This window comes from Neolamprologus brichardi, chromosome 4 (genome assembly GCF_056152115.1).
Source record: "Neolamprologus brichardi isolate AB-2024 chromosome 4, ASM5615211v1, whole genome shotgun sequence".
Lineage (NCBI taxonomy): Eukaryota > Metazoa > Chordata > Actinopteri > Cichliformes > Cichlidae > Neolamprologus > Neolamprologus brichardi.
The window spans coordinates 15883196-15903182 of NC_142107.1; the positions used below are offsets into that span (position 1 = coordinate 15883196).

Sequence of the window (19987 nt, forward strand, 5' to 3'; positions counted from 1 at the left end):
CAAAAAATAAGCAAGCACTGGTTATTATTTATTTCAAGGATAAATAAAAATAATGCAAATAGAGCAAAAAATCTCTGACTATAGTTTAGAGATGTAAGCTGAGACTGTCCTGCTGAGATATTTCGACGTAGATGTCATAAAAAACAAGCTACAGTTTTTTCAGTGAGGGCCAGCTTATCAGTATTAGCATTATCACAGTTTTACTGCTGTAATTAAACTGGGAGACCTTTCTCACAGCAGGCCTTTGCTTCCCAAACAAAGATAATACATCATTAAAAATAGATAAAAACCCACCAGATGTGCTGCACAGCTGGTTTGAATTACCTTCGCTGCACTCACTGTAAGTGGTGAACAGATATAATAATAACAATGAGGCTCTACCATTATTAACCTCCTCAACACCGGGGTCCACAGGCAGGATGTTCTTCTCCACCAGCTCCATGGGTCCGGGCCTCTGGGCGATCTTCTCATTGAGATCATCAGTCAGTCTGGCCCTCTTCAGCTTCATTTGTGTGGCCTGCAGGGAGGGCTCTGCATGTGTCTCTGATAAACACAAAGAGGATGTTCATCTGTGATCTGGCCAGTATCAGTCAGTCTCTCAAACTGCTTTATCATACTGACTCACAGCAGACTGAGCCAGACCTCACAAAAGCCATGCGTGTGGTTATAACTTTGTTAAACACAAAGGTAATCATCTCTCTTATCTCAACACTCTTGCCCAGTAAGAAAACGCCCCCGGATGATTACCTTGTAGGATGTGCATGCGGACCAGCTCAGAACGCCCGGGTCGGCTGCAGAGTTTGTGCTTCAGGAAGGTCCCAGTCTGTTTAAGAAAAGAAAAAAAAATAAGAAAATACTCTGGGTACAGGATTGTGATCATCTGCAGGCTAGAGTGCATTCATTGCTGGCTTACCCTGGCTCTCTCCAGGCTGCGAATCTGCTCATGGAAGGCAGCAGGTGCTTTTAGGGCTACGAGAAGAGAAATCCATAAGAAATCAATACATTTTCTTGTTTAATACAGGCTAATTTCACACACACAAATGTTCCTTTGATTTTAAGACTGATGTCTTTTTGCATTTTTCTTTCTAATCCCAAATAGTTTCCCCTTTGTCTGCCTTTGATATCATAACAAAGTATGTTTATGTAGCAAGCCTCTTAGTGATAAGATTGTACTCCACAACAACAGAAATGATGGTGTAACAGCATAAGTATAATAGCACAGGAAATCTCAGTATTTCTAAAACATATACTTTTCATAATGGCCCTCATTAAAAAGTCTTTTAAAGTTATCAAGCAGTTTTCTCAAAAGTACAAATCACGTACTGTATGGCGACATAAAGTGTTTAAAATTATGGACAACACATATGTAAAAAAAATCTAACCTACAAATACACATTTGTTACATACAGTGTAAGCAGGTATAAAGAAGAAAAGAAGGGAGATAAAATGCATCTTTATTCCCCAAATATTCCAAAAAACAATTTTCACACTGCAGGGTCATCCAGTTTCATGTCATTGTTTATTATTTTGTCTCCTTTTTGGCATTCAATGGCGTGTCATTAATAATCAGCAGCTCGTGGGCGGGTGTCTGACAGGAAGTGTCAGTTTAGCTGACTCAAACAACGATTATTCCGTCCTAATTTCTGCTCTGACAGAGTAAACTTGTTGAGCTTCAGACGAGGTCTGGCTCACCGGCGAGTCACCTCTGCTATGACGAACATTGTTTGGTTTAAGGACACTCTGCCTGGGGGGTGCTCTGAGGAGTGTGTCAGAGGAGCAAAGCAAACATTCCTCATGACCAAAACCTCACTGCATACCTATCATAAGCCTTTAAGTGTAGGAGAGGCAGATTGCTATGGAGAATGGCCTGGGAGGCTTGTGTGTAGGCTACACTTGGCCAGGCCGCAGAGGGGTGGGGGGGCGTCTGACCTCCACTGAAGGCCCAGCCGCTGACTCATGAGGCTGCGTGGAGCCAGAGAGGACCTGAAAACTTGACTACAGGGGGCTTTTCATGACAGAACCAGATAAAGAGGAAGATGTCCATCTTTTTTTCTTTCTGTCTTTCCAGCTCTCAGTGGGATTCTGTCACAGTTTCAGCTCATCTTTTATTGACTGTACTCCTAAACAAAAGGCTCGCTGGAGGGAGGTAAAACAGGGACCGAGTCAGCTCCACCTCTGCTGGATCAAAGGATGGATGTGGATGGCATTAAAGCGGAGAAAGCCTCTCCAGCTTTGACACCAGTGTGTCATTTATATGTTATTTATTCCAACCATTTTCACCAGGTTTTCGAGCACAATGAAGCGATTTCAGCCTCTGACATAATTCTATAAAACAGCCCTTATAAAATAAAGCAGTTTGATGTACAAAGAGGATCTATTATACTAGCTCTGAAATCCATATTCTCCATTCTTGGATTCTACTAAAGTGGCTTTGCATGATTTATAAGTCAAAATAATCCTGATTGATCCTGTATTAGGCTTCGGTGCAGCTCCTCAGTTCTTCCACTGTCTCAAACAAGTCGTTTTAGCTCCTCTCTCTTCAGTGCCACCCTCAATTCATACCAACTTTCTTCTGATTGGCTGCCCCTGGTAAATTCGAGGTTTGATCAGCAGGTTCAGCCGGAATTTCTGTACTCACACTTGTATGCCTGTCAAGGGATATTCCATCTCTTTCACATCACACACAGTCAAGAATAGAAACGTCCTGAAAACAGTCTGAAGCCTGAGCGATTGGCTCAAATTACTTGTAGTTAAAGAAACTCATTATTTCACACTAATGGGCTCCATTTAAATCCGTGCATCCATCCCTCAGTCTAGTTTTTTCCACTTATCCAATCATTGCAGAGAATTCATGATAAGCAGTGTATACTGGATGTCCTTCTACCCAGCAACATTTTGTAGGACACTTTCCTAAGGTAAGCTGAGCTATATTATCTCTCCAGTACATTCAAAACCTACCCCTGGGTCTCCTTCCAGATGTGCATGCTCAGAAAAACTATCCTGATTACAAGCCCAAGGGTTGGCTCTACTCTTGCAGCTCCCACTAGATTTGATTTATTAAATTATCAAATAAAAGCACAAAAAATACCACAATAAATTCTGTATTTTGAGTTGCTTCATGATCGCCTATGTTCACCAGCTATTTGCTAATGGAGCCTGTTAATTTGGGAGAATTAAAAACAGAATATTTTGCTAGCTATAAATTTTTTATTTCTTATTAACACTGTTGGTGATGCTCACTGTTGTCTTATGTAGTAAAAATACTCACGCGGCATGATGCCTTGGTCCACAAGTTGCTCCCGAGTTCTCCTCTGCTGCAGACAGAGCTGCAGGACTATGAGAAAGCGGAGACACAGAGGTCAGGGTTAAACTTTTACCATTCAGAACCAGTCTGACTGAGTCACCTAACAACCATCCCTTCTGGCTTTGAACTGCGAAACCTGCAAGACTTCAAATAAAACAAGGCACTTATTATTTCTCAATCAATACGCTGCCCGAAAGGCTCAACTGTAAACCCCGTTCACCACCACAGACATTCTGTACTCTTCCTGTATGGTTTTAGCTCAGGGGTTGTGAGGAGTACCACACATTTTACAACACGCAAACAGTGTGATTGGCTGACAGCCTTTCCAGTGAGAGGCAATATCCCTGTGTGGGTTGCAAATGCGCTGAGGAAATAAAGTAACTACAGAGAAGAACACAAACAGATAAAAGAGGGATTAATGTCAGACCTGCAGTTACAATAATGAGGAAAACTTGAGCTGGTCATGACACCACTGAGAGCCAAGTAACTTGTGTCTGTTTAATAAATTGTTTTTAAAAACTAATCTTGCTTTGGATGGATAAGAAGTGACCAGTCATGTTACTGTGGAACATCAAAGACATGACTATCTTCCAACAGAAATTGTTGAGTCTTGCATGCGAGCTCTGCATATAGCACTTGGATGAACTTCGGTTTTATTTCCCCAAAAATATAAACTGTAGTAAGACGTTGTTTAAACATTTATAAACACGTGAGCGTGGACATGTTATTTCAGTAGAACGCCACAATTCAGTGCAGGCAAAAAAAAAAAAAGTCTGAAGAGAGGGCGATGGGTGATGGGAACAAATGAAGTGGCGGTGGTGAGGTACGTGAGGCCTTTATTGTCACCCTCGTAGTAAAGTGAAGTTAACTTTAGCTCGATCTACTCAGGGGCATTTTTGGGGGGTGGGGGGTGGGGCGGCTCCCACTCATACACAAACACACACAAATACAAGGCAGACCTGCTCAACTCTCCTGGGAAAGGCGCTGCTTCTGAACGGGCCTCTGTGACTCACGCTAGCAAAAATAAACTGGGCAGCTGTGAGAACAAGGCCTGGGAACCATGAAATTTGGGGGTAGTTAAGGGGGTGGGCTCTGCATTCGTACGCAGAGACGAGGGGACGTTCATGGGCTTCTACTGGCGGGCAAGGGAACGCGGAGTGACAAGAACCGAGGCAAAGGGTGGAAGGCCGAGGCCACTCTCATAGCAGCCCATCCACTGCGGGACAGAGAACACAGTGTGCCTGCTCTGCCTGCTGTGTTTCCTATTACAAACACAGGCCAGAGGGGTTTATGGTCAGCCAGAAATGGATCATAACGGAAGATTGTAGAAAATGCCACAAGCAAGAGAAGAGTGCATACTACAACATATGAATAATATCAAAAATTGCCTCCTAGCTCTGACAGAGAATGCAATTTTTAATTTGAGGTATGGTAGTATGGGGTTACAACTCATGCCGGGTCCTCCTCATCACTCGGTGTCATCTTTGGTTCAACCTGAACCCTGGCTAACCTTCTCCGTGATGCAAACTGGCTCCGCTCTCCTGCTCACCAGCAAAGCGTAAACAGAGGTTTTGGAGAAACATAGAGAGGGGGCTCGGCTCAAATCCTTGTCTACTGATGTTGTCTACTGACTCTAATCTCAGACCCATGTTGTTCTCCGCAAATCATCCCTGGAGGTCTCCCATCAGACCTCTGAAACAATACAAATAAAAACTGGTGTGGCCAAAGCTGAATTTAGTTTAGAAAGAGACTCATGCTGGGTTATGTTGATTTTGCAGTTATAAATACAGAATTCTCCAAACAGAGTCCCACTTTAACAGCATTTGAGGCATTAATGATGGCATGAATATTGAGATAAAATTAGTCTATCACAAATGTCATTTGGATTTTCCTTTCATGCCTTTGCGTGGAGCCTAGAAACTTAAAGGCTGACTTCAATCTTTGGAAAAAAAATACCTGCAAACTTATTGATAATAAAACACATGTACATCCTACATTTAGCAACGCAGAGAATTCATCAGCAAGACTTTATCTCAGTATCTCAATTTTACATTATTTTTAATTTTTGTATTATTTTGCCTCAGTGAAAAAAGCCAGAATCATATTAATAAGAAAGTAAAATGAACCCATGATTAGGTGTCAGGGCAAACCAGGTTTCTCGCTTTATGTGGGAAAGAAAAGCCTTTTAATAACATTATCCCACATTTTAAATGGCAAAAGTTTTTTTAAGGTTTCATCCAATGACAGTGAAAAAAGCAGAATGACTGTGTGGAAGCAAGTTGTTTGAGTTTTAAAGTGTTTAAATACACAGGGGAAAATATGATGTGAAGTGAAGCAGAAGCACAAACTTCTGCTTCCTGTCAAGCTTTTTGTATTTTTTTTTTTTTTTTTAGCAAAGGAGTAAAATTCAAGGAAACACATTTTGGCTAAATGCCAAACCTGCAAAGATTGTGATTTTTTTTTTTTAAAGATAGACACATTAAAGTCTCAGACTAATTCCTAATATCGGTATCAGCATCATCCCACACAAACATACTCTTTCCCCAGCATTTACTTTGTTAGGATTTGGTCAGATTAGTGTCAGATTATTACTCTGTCCTGGCAAAGTGATCTGAATCTATTAAGAAAGAGATATACTTAGTCAGGTAATGAATAAGGATTTTTGTAAAAGCAGCAAGAATAGTTCTAGTGGAAAAACTTATATATATACTTCTTTTGCATAAATCCAGTGTAATACACTGTTTTCATTTGAGTGTGATTCTCTGCTCACAGTATTAAAACGTAGCATTCAAAACACGCTATGTTGGATGCCCTATAAACTTTAGGTATTTGCAAAGTTTTTTTTCTCACATTGCCAAACAAAGCCTATAAATCACTAACAAGACAGGTATATTGTGTTTTACTGGCAGAGGTCACTTGCTTAGAGGAATGTCCTGGTGATGAATGCAAACCAGGAAGATAAAAACATGCAAATAATGATCAGAATCCTGATTAGCAGCATATCCAACTACTGCACTTCAGTTGAAGTTACTTCATTGTGTTTGCGCATTACAAGGGTGAAGTCATGCTTCTGTGAGGTAATACCTTATAATAGTGATCCTACAGAGTGCCAGTTTGAACACAGGTAATTTAAAGCGATGGGTAAGTACTTTCTACTTAAACAAATTCATCAGAATTCAAAAGAAGTGATGCTCCACTTGAGTCACGATGATGAGCTTTTACTGTCATTTCCTGTTATGGCTGTGTGTACATCACAACAATCCCCCTCCTCTGCTTCCGAAGGCAGGGGATTAACATTACATTACAACAAAGCTTTCTGGTTAGAAAAAAAAGAAAGAAAGAAGCAGTACCTGATTTGAATTTACCCCTGCAGATGGAAGGGGTCTCCACGTCAAGGCACGCCATAGGGAAAAGTTGTAGTTCGATTGGTGGCCAGGTCTGGAGTCCCATGTGGTGATGAGGCCAGTGGAGAACACGGGAGTCAGCGAGAGGGAGGAAAGAGCCAGCGCTGAGAGGACGACAGCTGGCTCGCTCTCTCTCCGTCTCTCTGCCGGCCTCAGTGGAGAAAGTGTGTGTAAGTATGTGTGAGCGCTCACTCAACGTCAGAAGGAGGGAACACAGTGGTGCTGGCGTTAACCCTCGCTAGGTCACTGTGTTGTGTTCACAGAAGACTCAAATTGCAACACGACACCAGAGGGAACAACTTTTAAACGTGGTAATAATCAATATTTCTTATGCTGGGGAAATTCACTTGGCCTGGGACCAAAACATTTACTGGCAACCAATAGGAAGCTAATCAAAACAGGCTGTGATGAATTTTGAGTTGGCACATCTTTATGAGAAATAGCGTGTGTGTGTGTATGTGTGTGTGTGTGTGCGCAGGGACCCTTGTTGCACTAAATAACAATGACAAGAACACATAGTGGGATGATTTGATTTTTAAATGAGTGATTATTCCTTGAGGTGTTTTTGCAAAATGACATATTTACAGTGTTTGTTTCTTTCTAGATTCCCAGTAAACCCCCAATAAAAATCAAAACTAAAGGGAATGTATAAGAGAAATTTAAAGAGGGGACATCCAAAAACATCTTTGCTAGTCGTCTTTGCCTTTCCGCGGCTAGAAAAATGCTAACAGGAAATGAGATAGGAGCGGATTAGACTAATTGTGGGAAGTTGTGTGTGTCTCAGTGGATCCAGGAAGGATTGCATGTGAGCCAAAACGATCTCCTGTCAAGGCGACGCTGCAAAAACATGATGCTGTGGCAGCGCCGCGCTTGACTGTGAGGTCAATGCATGCTGTGGAGGAGTGGACAACTGCAATCTGGATTAATAATGTCACTTGTGGGATCAAGAAATATGCATGTCAAACAGCGTGGGACGGGGAAAAATAGAGATGATAAACAGAACTGGTAGAGGGCAGGCACAGCATGTTATGACAGCCCACAGTGGGGATTCAACACTGATGCACAACAAGACGATAAAAAATATGGGAGAGTAATAGGAGGAGCTTTTTAGGAATGTGAAAAAACATCTTCCTGCATGTCATTTCTTCCAAGTCTGCTGGATATAGAAACAAAACAAAAGCTTTTAGGAATGCGTGCACACCTGTATTAAACCACAGCGAATATCTAGCTGTGGGCTCTCAAAATTTCCATATCTTTGTTATTGGTAGTCCAGTGCAGGAACCCAGTTCAGTACAGTCATTAAAATAGTGAGATTAGTTTAAAATTAAGATTTTAATCCGTTCACAAAAGACGGAGGTTAAAAAAATCATCCAGCTGTTACTGTCTACTTCTCAAAGTCTTCCCTGCTACATTTTCATTTGCACCCTTACTGGTTAAAGCCTAGAATACTAAATGAAAGAAACTCTGGCCGCTGCATCAAGACCTTTATTTTGCAGCTTTTTTCCCCCCAAAATATAAGTTCTTAGCTGTTGGATATTTTTCTTATTTTCTTCTAAGGGAATGTTGATTTCAAAGTTTAAATGTCTCGAAGAACTTAAAAGTCTAATCTCTCTAGTCTAGACGGTTGATGCTTTCCATTTACATGAAAAAATTACACTTTTTTAGTGTTGATTTCCAGTTTGGGGTATTTTTTTTTCGTGCACCACCAATTTCACCATTAACGACCATTTTAGCCCGATGATTATTGCACTCATTACATCATTACATCCATCTGTTTCCCATTGGCCAGATGGTTTCACTTCCTAATAATTCATTTAGAACTGAGTGAAGGACTTTGCAGTTGCAGCCACTAAATCACTTTGATTCATGATGCAGGTTGGTGCTGAGGAACGCTACAGCCAGCGGTATTATTGACTTCAAGGTATTAAAGGGAACTGTGATATTGTGTTTTAGTTCTAGGTGTGCTCGTGTTATTACAAATTGAGCAAGAGCAGTAAACATGAAATTGATAACTGACTCATTCTTTGGAGTGTTTTGGATGCCGTCATTGTGCATCACTTGTGCAACATAACCCCGTAATCACTGACAGACAGATATTGTCATTATTAGGTAGACCCAGGAGACTCATGAAAGATCATCTTCTGTTGTAGTGCTATTGCCTCACCACAAGAAGATCCTGGGGTTGAATCTATTAATCTTTGGGCCTGCATCAGTTTCCACTGCTTTCCTTCAATGACCAGTCCAAAGAAATGCATTTCAGGTTATTCTAAATTGATCGTGGCTCAAGAGTTGGGAGTTCGCCTTGTAATCGGAAGGTTGCCGGTTCGAGCCCCGACTTGGACAGTCTCGGTCGTTGTGTCCTTGGGCAAGACACTTCACCCGTTGCCTACTGGTGGTGGTCAGAGGGCCTGGTGGCGCCAGTGTCCGGCAGCCTCGCCTCTGTCAGTGCGCCCCAGGGTGGCTGTGGCTGCAATGTAGCTTGCCATCACCAGTGTGTGAATGTGTGTGTGAATGGGTGGATGACTGGATATGTAAAGCGCTTTGGGGTCCTTAGGGACTAGTAAAGCGCTGTATAAATACAGGCCATTTACCATTTACCATAGGTGTAAATGTAAGATAGATAAAGTGCTTCACATGCCTAGAATATGAATATGTACAAAAAGTAAAATGCGTGAGCTTTGAGTGGTCAGTAAGACTAGAAAAGCACAGCATAAATGCCATACCACTTTATTCCCTGACAAATCTATGTTCCCAAGAAAAACTCTGATTTCAGAAGCTACTTAAGCTGTGATTACGTGTTGGCTTCCAAAGGCAATTCTGATCTGACTTCATTCTTCATTCCATAAACAAATCACTGAATTGAGTTTGTTTTTCCAGAGTGGCCTTGCTCTTAAATGGTCAGTGTGCAACGTGCGATGGTGACCTCTGATGCCATTCTTGCGAGTTCAAGTGATGGGAGAGTATGTTGAAGAAAACACAGGAATATTGTCTATGCACACACAAGTATGCGTACACGGACACAAATACAGACACACTACAATCTGTTATGTGTAAGGCTACATGATATTTTAGACTCTTTGTCTTCATGTGAAAATGTAACGACAGTGCAGATGAGTAACTTCAGCGACACAGAGCCACAGTTTTATTGCAGTTTTTGACTGGGCCTCCCTCGTGTATCTGTGAAGCTCCGTAATAAGAAGCTGCTGATTCCCCAAGGGTGGACAACGCCATGCTATTTTTCTCTCTCTTAACATGGTGTTTTGTTTTGTTTTTGTAATAGCTGTTTTATATGAGAAATGTCCAAGATATTTCAACAATAAAGGATAATAATTAAAATTGTCATTAAAATCCACAACCTTGCTACTGAATGTTTGGGTTTCTTTCTGTTATTGTAGGGACTTTACCTTACAATATAAAGCATCTAGAGGTGACTCTTGTTGTGATTTGGCACTATATATAAAAAACTGCTTTGTATCGAAGACACAATCAGGCATAAGGAAGGAGATAAAGGAGCTACACTGTAGATGTTGCTGGTGTTGCAGGGCAATTTATAACACAAGTCTCAGATGAGAATAATGCCGATAATGTATTATGTTGAAATAATTTCTTGTACTTTCCAAAACTTTTTTTTTCACACTTTATCAGCTCCACATCATCCTGGTATGAGAGTCTAAAAGATTAGGATTTCATGTGCTGCGGTGAAGTGTTTAGCTTCCCATTTATTTTTATTCTTTGCTCCCACTGCAACAAGAAAAGCAAAGAAATAAACATTAACTTTATTCATATTTGGACAAATGTAGCCTGTTCACCTGACGGGGGGGGGGTTACGCTTCTGTGTTAAATCTACACTATAGATACGCTGGAGGGAGATTGCAGAAAGTATCAGGAACAAATCTGTTTGCACTTGAATAATACTGACCACAACAAAAAGTGGGGACGCAGGATTTTTATTGGTTTCTATCATTGCTGTCAGGTGTACATAAAACACAAATAAACCATCATGAAAAGCATGAATGCTGTTATTAGCGTCGTCTACTTAACATTGGTTATGCTGTAGGCCTGCTGAAGACAACTATTCATTGCAGAAGTCTAAATCATCTATTGGGGGCGTGGGTACCCAAAATCTTTCTTCTTCGCTCTTTGACCCACAAGGCCAAAAGTTGCGAAGTTTGATACACCGATTATGAAGCTTCACCTCAAGTATTTTAATGCCACCTCTGAGCAGATGTTTGAGGTGTGTGCATGCAAACCATTAACCATCTGCTAATGACATAACAATGAAATACTCAGATCATGTTTAAACATCCTATTTTATGAAAATACTACTACTACTGCTAAATAACTGTACAGTTTTTACCAAACTGACCAAGACAAAGTGATAGAATGAACAATATAATTTCAATACGACTAGCCAATCAAATTTGGTGAGGGCACTCAACAACAGCTGTTTTTTTTTACTGTCACCAGATGTGCTGTGCGAATCATGGCATTTGTTGATTCAGGCTTCAGACCTGAACGACCTGAAGTTCTACAAATCTGTTACATTTTTTTTGATATCCTGTGTTAACATTATAAGTACTGTAAAACTGCTGTGTTAGACTTTATACCTGTGATGCACTGACAGGTTGGTGAGATTTATAGTTGAATAATGTAATTAGTTACATTCAGCTGTATAATTAGTAGTATTTGGTCTTTGATATTTGTTTTGTAATTTAAGCTTTAAGGAGTTTAAGAAAAGTTTTGTATTAACTGCTTTGGATTATAGTCATTTTATACACAGGGTACCATTTTCACCGACTCAAAAGTATTTGGACAGCTGACTAATAACCAGTTCTTTCATTGTTTCACGACAGCTTAAGCAGATAAAAGATGTGGAGCTGATATCAAGAGTTGAGCTTTGGTAGCTGTTTGCTGGAACTCTCGACACGAGGCCCAAAGAGATTTCAGTGCAATACTTTTATTAACCCCCTTGAATTAAAATTGAAAGCCTGCACTTTAGCCACTTCTTGTTTGTTTAACGTGCAAGTAATGGGGACTACTATGGACTAGTATTCACTACTTTAGGCTATGAAAACCATATCTAATCTTTCTTTTTTGAAAACACTGTGTGTATTCCTGCTTTATTACTCTGTATACTCTCTGACTTCACACCCAGTGTTTACCATCCCATATGCATGTGTTATGTAAGTTAAATGAAAAAAGTGGTTGCTTAGTGTAGCGATGAATGAAAACAAATGTGTTACAGACACTAATATTTATCAGTCCATGATGATTGCTAAAGTTATTTTTAGCTCATGTATCAGATAGTTTATGCTGCTGTGCTATCATAATCTCCTGGTGAGAAAGTGCAGCTCAACCCATCACAGGGATCCTGACAGTCTTATTACACCTTGCCAAATGACTTTTCAGAGCCAAAATCCGCATTGCTTTTTCCCACATGAAGCTACTTTTAACATCAAAGCACTCACTAAATCCAACTCCTGTCCAGAGCTTCAAACTTAGATTCACCAAATCATGTTGGCAGCATAGAGCCCAGGTTAAACAACATTTTAGGGCAAACACATTTGGTTTAACGTCTCTTATTCACGAGGAAAAGAAACGAAGTCAGTCTCAAAAGATGAGATTTTTCTGACTGTGCCTGCTGATGGGCAAGTTCACGTGTATTGTGTTAACAGAGTGAGCCGTACGACTCCTCTGAGCTTGCATAGGTTTTTCACATAAAATGCAGCCAGCTTCATATTCCTTGTGGATCTTTGCTGCAGCGGTTTCAGGAAGAATTCAAGGAAAGGTCAGGACAAGAAGCACATTAGAGGTAATCTAGGTGCAGGTATGCACAGCAGACAGCTCCTTCCAAAACACACTATTCATTCTGGGCCAGCTCTGACTCGAGTAGTCAAAGTGAAAAAGATTGATCTGAGTAGCGAACAGCATGTGCTGCTGCACTAAAGACAGATGTTCAGTTTAAATCAAACTATGAACATGTTAATCAAACTCTAAAAGTATCAGATGTCGAGACGTTGATGACTGATTGTAAACACTGACATTTCAAGCTTTGGAGTTATTTATCATGGAAGTGAAAAGTCTGGGCAGCTGCCACAGTATTATCTCTGCAACAGGTGTGTTAAATTACACCTGGATTTAAGTTTAGTCCAAGACAATAAACCAAGAATGTGCTTCAGTGATAGGATGCAAGCAAAAATGTTTTGTACGCTCGCTGCTCACTGAACATCTGCCAGCATACAGAGTTCAAAATTGTGCTGAGAGAAGACTGCATGTGCTGAAGACGTTGGAATTGCACTGGATATTCATTTTCACAGGGGAGCCACCAAAGCAGCTGTCACATCCCATGCATCCACTCTGCAGATGGTGGGAAAGCCAGAAAGAAATCCCTGCAGACCTGCAGCTTTCTTTGAAGCCGTGCTACACGCAGCGGCCACGAGAGCATAAATAAAGGCCGGCCTGCGACAGCTTTGGCCACATTAACATCGTCACCGAAACACCATTTGCACACATTTACCAAAAAGTAAACATACCCACAGCTGACTGAAACCAAACTGTAATTACATTTCATTGCACATTAACTGTAGCATTTGTACACTACTTTCCCTCTCTGATATGCAAACATTCACATTCCTTCCCACGTTTTCTGACAAACTGGCAGCATCTTTTTCTACTGCCAGTCTGAACAACCGTTTCACCAAAATAAATAATCATTCAGTTTTTACAGCAACTAACAGACACTTGTGTTCACCAAATACGCTGTTTTTCCAAATAAATCCAAATACAATAGAAAATCAACTGACTTATTAGAACAATGACTCAAACACAAAGAGTCACAGGAAACAGAACTGAGTTAGTCACAGCATCCGATAAAATAAACACTTTAGAAATAACCCCACAGCTCTTTCATGTTTGATGTTTAGACTCACATAAAGTGATCAAAACTTTAAATTTTGGTTGAAGTCAGTGTATTATTAACAAAGCACACGATAAAAGCAGTCATACCACCTAATGTTACACCTACAAAACTACAAAATATTTCTGCAGTATCTGCTTCCATAAAGCTCTATATTCTATTATGATTAGGAGTTAGGCCAAAGAAAGTATGAAAAAGGTGAGCATGGAGTGCCTTAAAACTTTAATTTTTTTAATTGGCCACTTGTGGGTGGCTCCTTTGGTTGCACACACACATAGAAAAATAATTTTGGTTGTATAGTCTATGGGAAAAAATAATTGACTTGCTCTGTGACGTCAGTAAACACTTCACCGATGACTTTATGGGGTCAATTGCGAGTTTCAGGGCATGCAGAATAGAACATTAAGTCCATTCTGTAAATTATGGTTATTTTGAGTGTCATTAAGAAAGATTAATGAGGATATGAACTTGAGGTTTCTGAGGTTACGTTGTTAGAGCCACCGCTGTCTCGCCACGTCTAGCTTCAAAACATCAGATGTGGCAAAAAATACTCATGACAAAGGCTTCATATCAGCACTTCACTAACCAGCGGGCGATGTCACAACACTTCCTCTCAGATATGATTGTTAGCATTAGCAGCAAATATGGATATTTTTATTAAAATAAGCAGCTGTTAACAAATTTTTTATAATAATTGAGGAGCTTATGAAATGATGAGGGTAAAGTGAACTGATGCAGTGAAGAAGCTCATTGACTAGTGAGCTACAACATGATTCTCACCTCTAATTATTACCTAATTATATTTCCTCTGCAGACCTTGAATATTAAGTATTTTTATCTTTGAGAAAAACTTTTCCCTTCTGAAATAAACCGGAAAACAGTCGGCTAACATTAACAAATTATGTACGTTTTACAAACGTAACGTTTGGCTGTACGCTAAAACAATTTGACTCATATTTAAGTATGTCAGAACCAGTGAGGTGAGGAATATTGAAATATGCAAACATTGGACACCAGCACAAATATCCTATGATGCAATGAAGGATGATGCACATAACAGACATTGCTCAAATTTAGAGTAAGCGAGCTTCCTGTGAAGGGTGGCTGGAGTCACTTTTAGGGTCAGGGAGAAGAGCTCAGTCATTCGGGAGGGACTCAGAGTTGCTACTCCTCCACATTGAAAGAGTCAGTTGTGGTCGGTTAGGAAAAGGCCCCAGGCCAGGACATGCTAGAGTTTCTCTCGGCTGGCTAGGGAACACCTTCTGGATTAGAGGTGATCAGGGAGAGAGATGAGTCTTGGTTTAGACTGCTGTCCCTGTGACCTGGATAAGCAGCAGAAAATTGATGGATGGATGGAACTTTTCAGTTCAGGTTAAAAACGTTACTTCACTTTCCTAGGTGTAAATTTTTTTCTTTCTTTCCTGTGAATTTCTTATTCATCACTTGGTTCATCTGAAATATTTCCATGGTAACGTGTCCAAGTGGCAACATGACTTTTAGGAAGTGAGGTTGACACACTAAGCAGGGTAAACGCTATTGTTGTTAAACCATAGCACACATTAACTACACACAAACAATGTACAACAATAACTGGCTTTGTATAAAAGAAATTCATGCATTCCTTAAAGGTGACAAAAACTTTTCACAATGTCCATCTCTGTACAACAAATGAGCTGCTGTTTTGACATGTGTATGTGGTAAATTAAAAATATCACACCACTGAAAAAACGTTGAATGAGTAATCCAAAGATTTATACCAGGAAAACCTTAGTCGTGAACAAACACACCACATTATCCAGTGATTAAATCAGCACTATAAAGCAGGAACAGGCTGTGCTGCTAAAAATAGCTGAGCGTATAGCCACAAAAAGCAGCCGAATAGGAGGGGGGGTTGAAATATTTTCTGTCCTGACAATCTGAACAACATGTAAAAAACGAATCAGCTCACACTTCCCCACCAACATTCCCTGATTTCAACAACCATAACTTTCCAGTCTAATTAACCCTCGAGTGGCTGTTACACACAACGTGAGCCCTCCCCATCTCTCCTCCTAGTTAAAGCCAGGCAGCAGTGTGGTTAGCAGGGGGTCGGTTAGGGGTCGCCCACAGACAAAAATAACCTCCTGTTTGCTCACTGGCATGCCGCAGCTCATGGTGTTGTTTTGAGAATCGGGAAAGGACTTTATGTTTTGGTAGTGGATATGGAAAACCACTGACAATGATAATGATATCACGCGCTCTGTGGCTCACAGCTTATGTTTAAAATCTTTGGAAGATACAAAATAAGTCTTAAAAGCTAATATTTTTTTTAATAAGACTGTTAAACTATGTTGTATCCTATGTAATAGGGTCACAGATATGTCGCGACTTAGGGAATAAGAAGAAAGCTTCTTACTTTATGTCAGCCATAATCTTCATATTGTATTTTGATGTTTGTACCATTAATTCAAAAAGCATTTTCAGAAACCTGATTTTAGTTTAGAGTTTAGTGTGAGGCATAACCAGTGAACATGATGTCATTGAAAAGGGTTCGTGGAGGTCCCGAAGTGCAAAAAAGTCATTACTCTAAACGCACCGCACTCGAACAGTCACGTAACTTTTCCATGCCTGAGTGGAAAATAAACACTTCTGCTCTTAGTATCAGATATCAGGATTTTGTTGTGCAAATAAAACACTGCCTTGAGACTTCTACAGTCACTGAAACATTTACAGAGTTTAAAAAGAAATAAAGAAAACTGATTCGGGGGACAAATATTATCTTTTTGCATTTGACACTCTTCTTTGTCAAAAACTTGTCAAAACAAATTAAGATTTGCTTAACACAACATGAGATTATATTCATTTTCAAACTTGAGGGCCGAGCAGAGGGACCGCTTTTTTCAAGAAAAGGAGCTAGTTGGAGTGGTTCAATTCTTAGGATGCCTCCTGGGCACCTCGATTTGGAGGTTTTCCAGGCACGCCAAACTAGACGGAAACCCCGAGCAGACCCAGAACCCACTGAAGAGATTATAAATCTCATCTGAAGTGCCTGTGGATGTGAATTGGTTAATGAGATGAGGAAAAAAAGCTATATAAGAACCAGTCCAGCACACGCTTACAACTTGTGAGTCTATTTAAGCTGCATCTCTCCCTCTGACACATTATTTCCTACTGCCTTATGTTTCACTGCTCCAGCATCCACCTGTAGACTCTGGGGGGATGTTTATTAATCACTTTCCAGTTTCTATGGGTATTACATTTGCAGGGAGTAATGAGCTCAATTCATAGATCCCCTAAACTCTGTTCTGATGCAGTAATAAATCAATCATTTCAATATGATATAATTTGAGAAGCTTTATCAGCTTCAAGAACAACAAAGGCTTATATTGGATGCATGAATGCATGCAGTAGTACTCTGGGATGTAGGCAGTAAACAGGCTTGTCTTACAATCCCAGCAGGCTGCTTGGCCTAAATTGACACTTGCTGGGGCTGAACACTAGGATTTATTTTGTCATGTAGACCCAAGCTGCAGCTTTTAAGTTTAATAATGATTCTCTCTTTACACATAGACACAGATGGAAAAAATATCTTAAAGAAGCATATAACTGTATACATTTATTGCAGTTCCCCCGATAAAGGGGGAATAATCCAGTTTACAGATGCGTTCTGAACATTTTCTTCCTTTGACACAAATGTTCTGTCCATCAACACAACCAAGTGGTATGACTACAATTCTGTGTCCCCAGGAATAGATCAGGAATAATATTTGTTCATTGGAATAACAGGTAAGAACAACAGTGTAACTGTGGCCTCAGCCTCCAGGGAGACAGACAGACTGGAAGAACACAATCCAGACCACAAGGGAAGCATTAACTACCCTATAAATGCCAGGAATATAAAGTGTGCAGTGTTTTCAGATGAACAATGTATAATACAGCTTATACACCGAAAGCAGTGAAACGTGAGATAAATCCATCTCATTTCTGTGGAAATACGCACATCAGAAATAAAACATATAAATCACATCTCAAAACCCAAAGTTTATGAAAAACCTCTCCCTGTTTTGTGTCTATCAGGATATGCTACCTCTATTCATCTACTGTCATCTCCCTGCAACTGATTTACTTCCTGACTCAGCTATGGGAAACAGTGAAGTTACCCTGATTACAGACATTTCCTTCCTCCCGTATTCACAGCAATGCCTGGAATGGCTGCACTATTTACTCAGGCCCGAAGCAGTAAACTGCAGATCCCACACCCACATGGCATATGCATCATGGGTTACAAAAGCCAAGGGTTCCTTGGAGAGTGGTTCTTCCCCATCCAGACAGAAATAAAAATAATCGTTCACAAGCTATGCAATGCAGTTAGATAACCTGACTAGTTTGGTTGGCATTTCAAAGGGTTTTGACTGGTTTTATTTTGACTGAATCCATGGTGATGGTGTGGGACTTGTGACCTGACCCGAGACTGGGCTTTGTACATTCTGTTTGTCTCCAGAATGATTGTTACTCTGTGAGTAAGCACTTTGGGGTCAGGCCCGCTGATGCTGTGAAATCCCTAGTGAGTGAAAAACAAAATATTCACAAACACCTACAGCATAAGTATCATAAATATCTGTTAAAAAAAAGGGAAAAAAGTTTGTTTGACTGTAAAAATGTTGGGTGAAATCCTCGTCAGGTTCTTCTTCACTTCTCTCCTAATGTTGACCAATCCTGTGCCAGGCTTGTAACGCAGATAAAATGACTTCAGTATATTTGAATATGAAAACAAAACTTCACTTTTACACACCGTCTCTGTGAGGGAGAGGCCAGCACCTATTATATTATACCGCACTACGCACTGTTTCATAATCTTTGAGGAACCACAATGGGGCAAGGGAAGTAAGGGGTGGAGCTCCCGCAGTGCAGCATTGTGATGATTTTATTATGTACTGGCACATCAGGACATTCTTGTTCTTTTGGATGAGATAGGATTTGTGTTGAGTTTTAATACACCAACACATTTATATGAATACAAACACAAAACGTTGCCATGCACAGAATTTGCTGAGAAGGCTCAATCTAGCGATGATCATATTTAAGACTCTTAAAGTTTTGAATAATGCATCAGTTGGCCTTCTGGTCTCTTAAAGAATCTTTTTCACTGAGGTGATGAAAGGATGCAACATGAAGCAAAGATCGCATATTAAAAACTCCACCGTGTGGAGCGTGGAGCTCTAGAAAGGTTCGAACATCACAAATAGAAGTCAGCTGAATGACACTGCCATCTAGTGGAATAATCAGAGAGAGGATGAGCAAGAAGAAAGCCATTATCAATGTCCTGTTACTCGGGAGCCATATGTGCCCCACAGCAAACAATGATGTGATTTATGCAGAATTGAAACTTGAAACCAAAAGCAGCTGCAGAGTCATGCTTCTATTCATCTGAGACACGACACAAGCCAAACATGTTTTTTTCATTTTACCTTTCAAATTAGCATGAAAAGCAATAAGTGGTAGAAGATACACCAGATACACCGTGGACTCTCACTCCAAAGATGAAAGCATAAATTACAAAGCTGTGTTGAATATTGGCCACATGTACTTCAGAATTTTTCACATCTAATATGGAAATGGGCATGTTCAGCCAAGCGGGGGTGCAATTTTAAAACCAAATTAATTTCTTAAGCGAGCACAAGCTGCACGAATGTGAATTATTTCTACAGGGATGAGCGAGCTGGAAATTGAGTGGATAATGATCAGTAGTATGATCGTGTAGCTGCTTTTTGTGAGATGTTCTTTGCTTATTTAATTATCCAAAAAAGACAATCTTTATGTCAGCTTTCAGAGCTTATTTACATGTAAAAATGAATGCAGTGATTAGATTGAGGACTAAGATTATGTATCTCTTGCTTTTCCTCTCATGCTTGGATTTAATCACAGACACAAGGGGGCAGTGAAGTCTTTAAGAGCAGCAGCTTGTCATCTGGCTTTGAATAGAGGAGGTTAAAATTATATCTGAAGTGTTGCTCGGTGCCACGGAGCGATAATTTTAAAATCTTTTTCAGTACATATGCCCTCCATCAGCTCTGCCCTAAATATGGATCCAAGTATGAAGCTACAAGAGTGTGATGATAATATTAGTCAGTGATTTTCTCCCTCGGAGGCAAATTGTGGGAGTGACTCCATCATGATTCTGCGGGATGTTATCTGTTCTATAACTATATTAAAATTACCACGAGGTACGCCTGCTTGGGATAATTCTTCTAAAATTTGCATTCACATCTATTTCAGTCATTTTGATGTTTTATTTTTATGAAGTTTGAAAGAGAATGATTAAAAGTTTTATTATGTATGTCAGGATGGCTTAAATGTTTTGTAAGAATCTCATATATAGGGCGA

General features: G+C 40.1%; 1 protein-coding gene across 1 annotated transcript in view; it reads right to left on the reverse strand.

The window, feature by feature from the left end:
• Positions 1-19987, reverse strand: part of mrtfbb (myocardin related transcription factor Bb) — an 81720-nt gene that overhangs the window by 6645 nt on the left and 55088 nt on the right. The window contains exons 4-8 of the mRNA XM_006798161.2: positions 6655-6851; positions 3269-3334; positions 914-969; positions 748-823; positions 382-543 (exon numbers count right to left, since the gene is read on the reverse strand). Coding sequence (XP_006798224.2) covers positions 382-543; positions 748-823; positions 914-969; positions 3269-3334; positions 6655-6851 — 557 coding nt within the window. The remainder of the gene's footprint in view (positions 1-381; positions 544-747; positions 824-913; positions 970-3268; positions 3335-6654; positions 6852-19987) is intronic.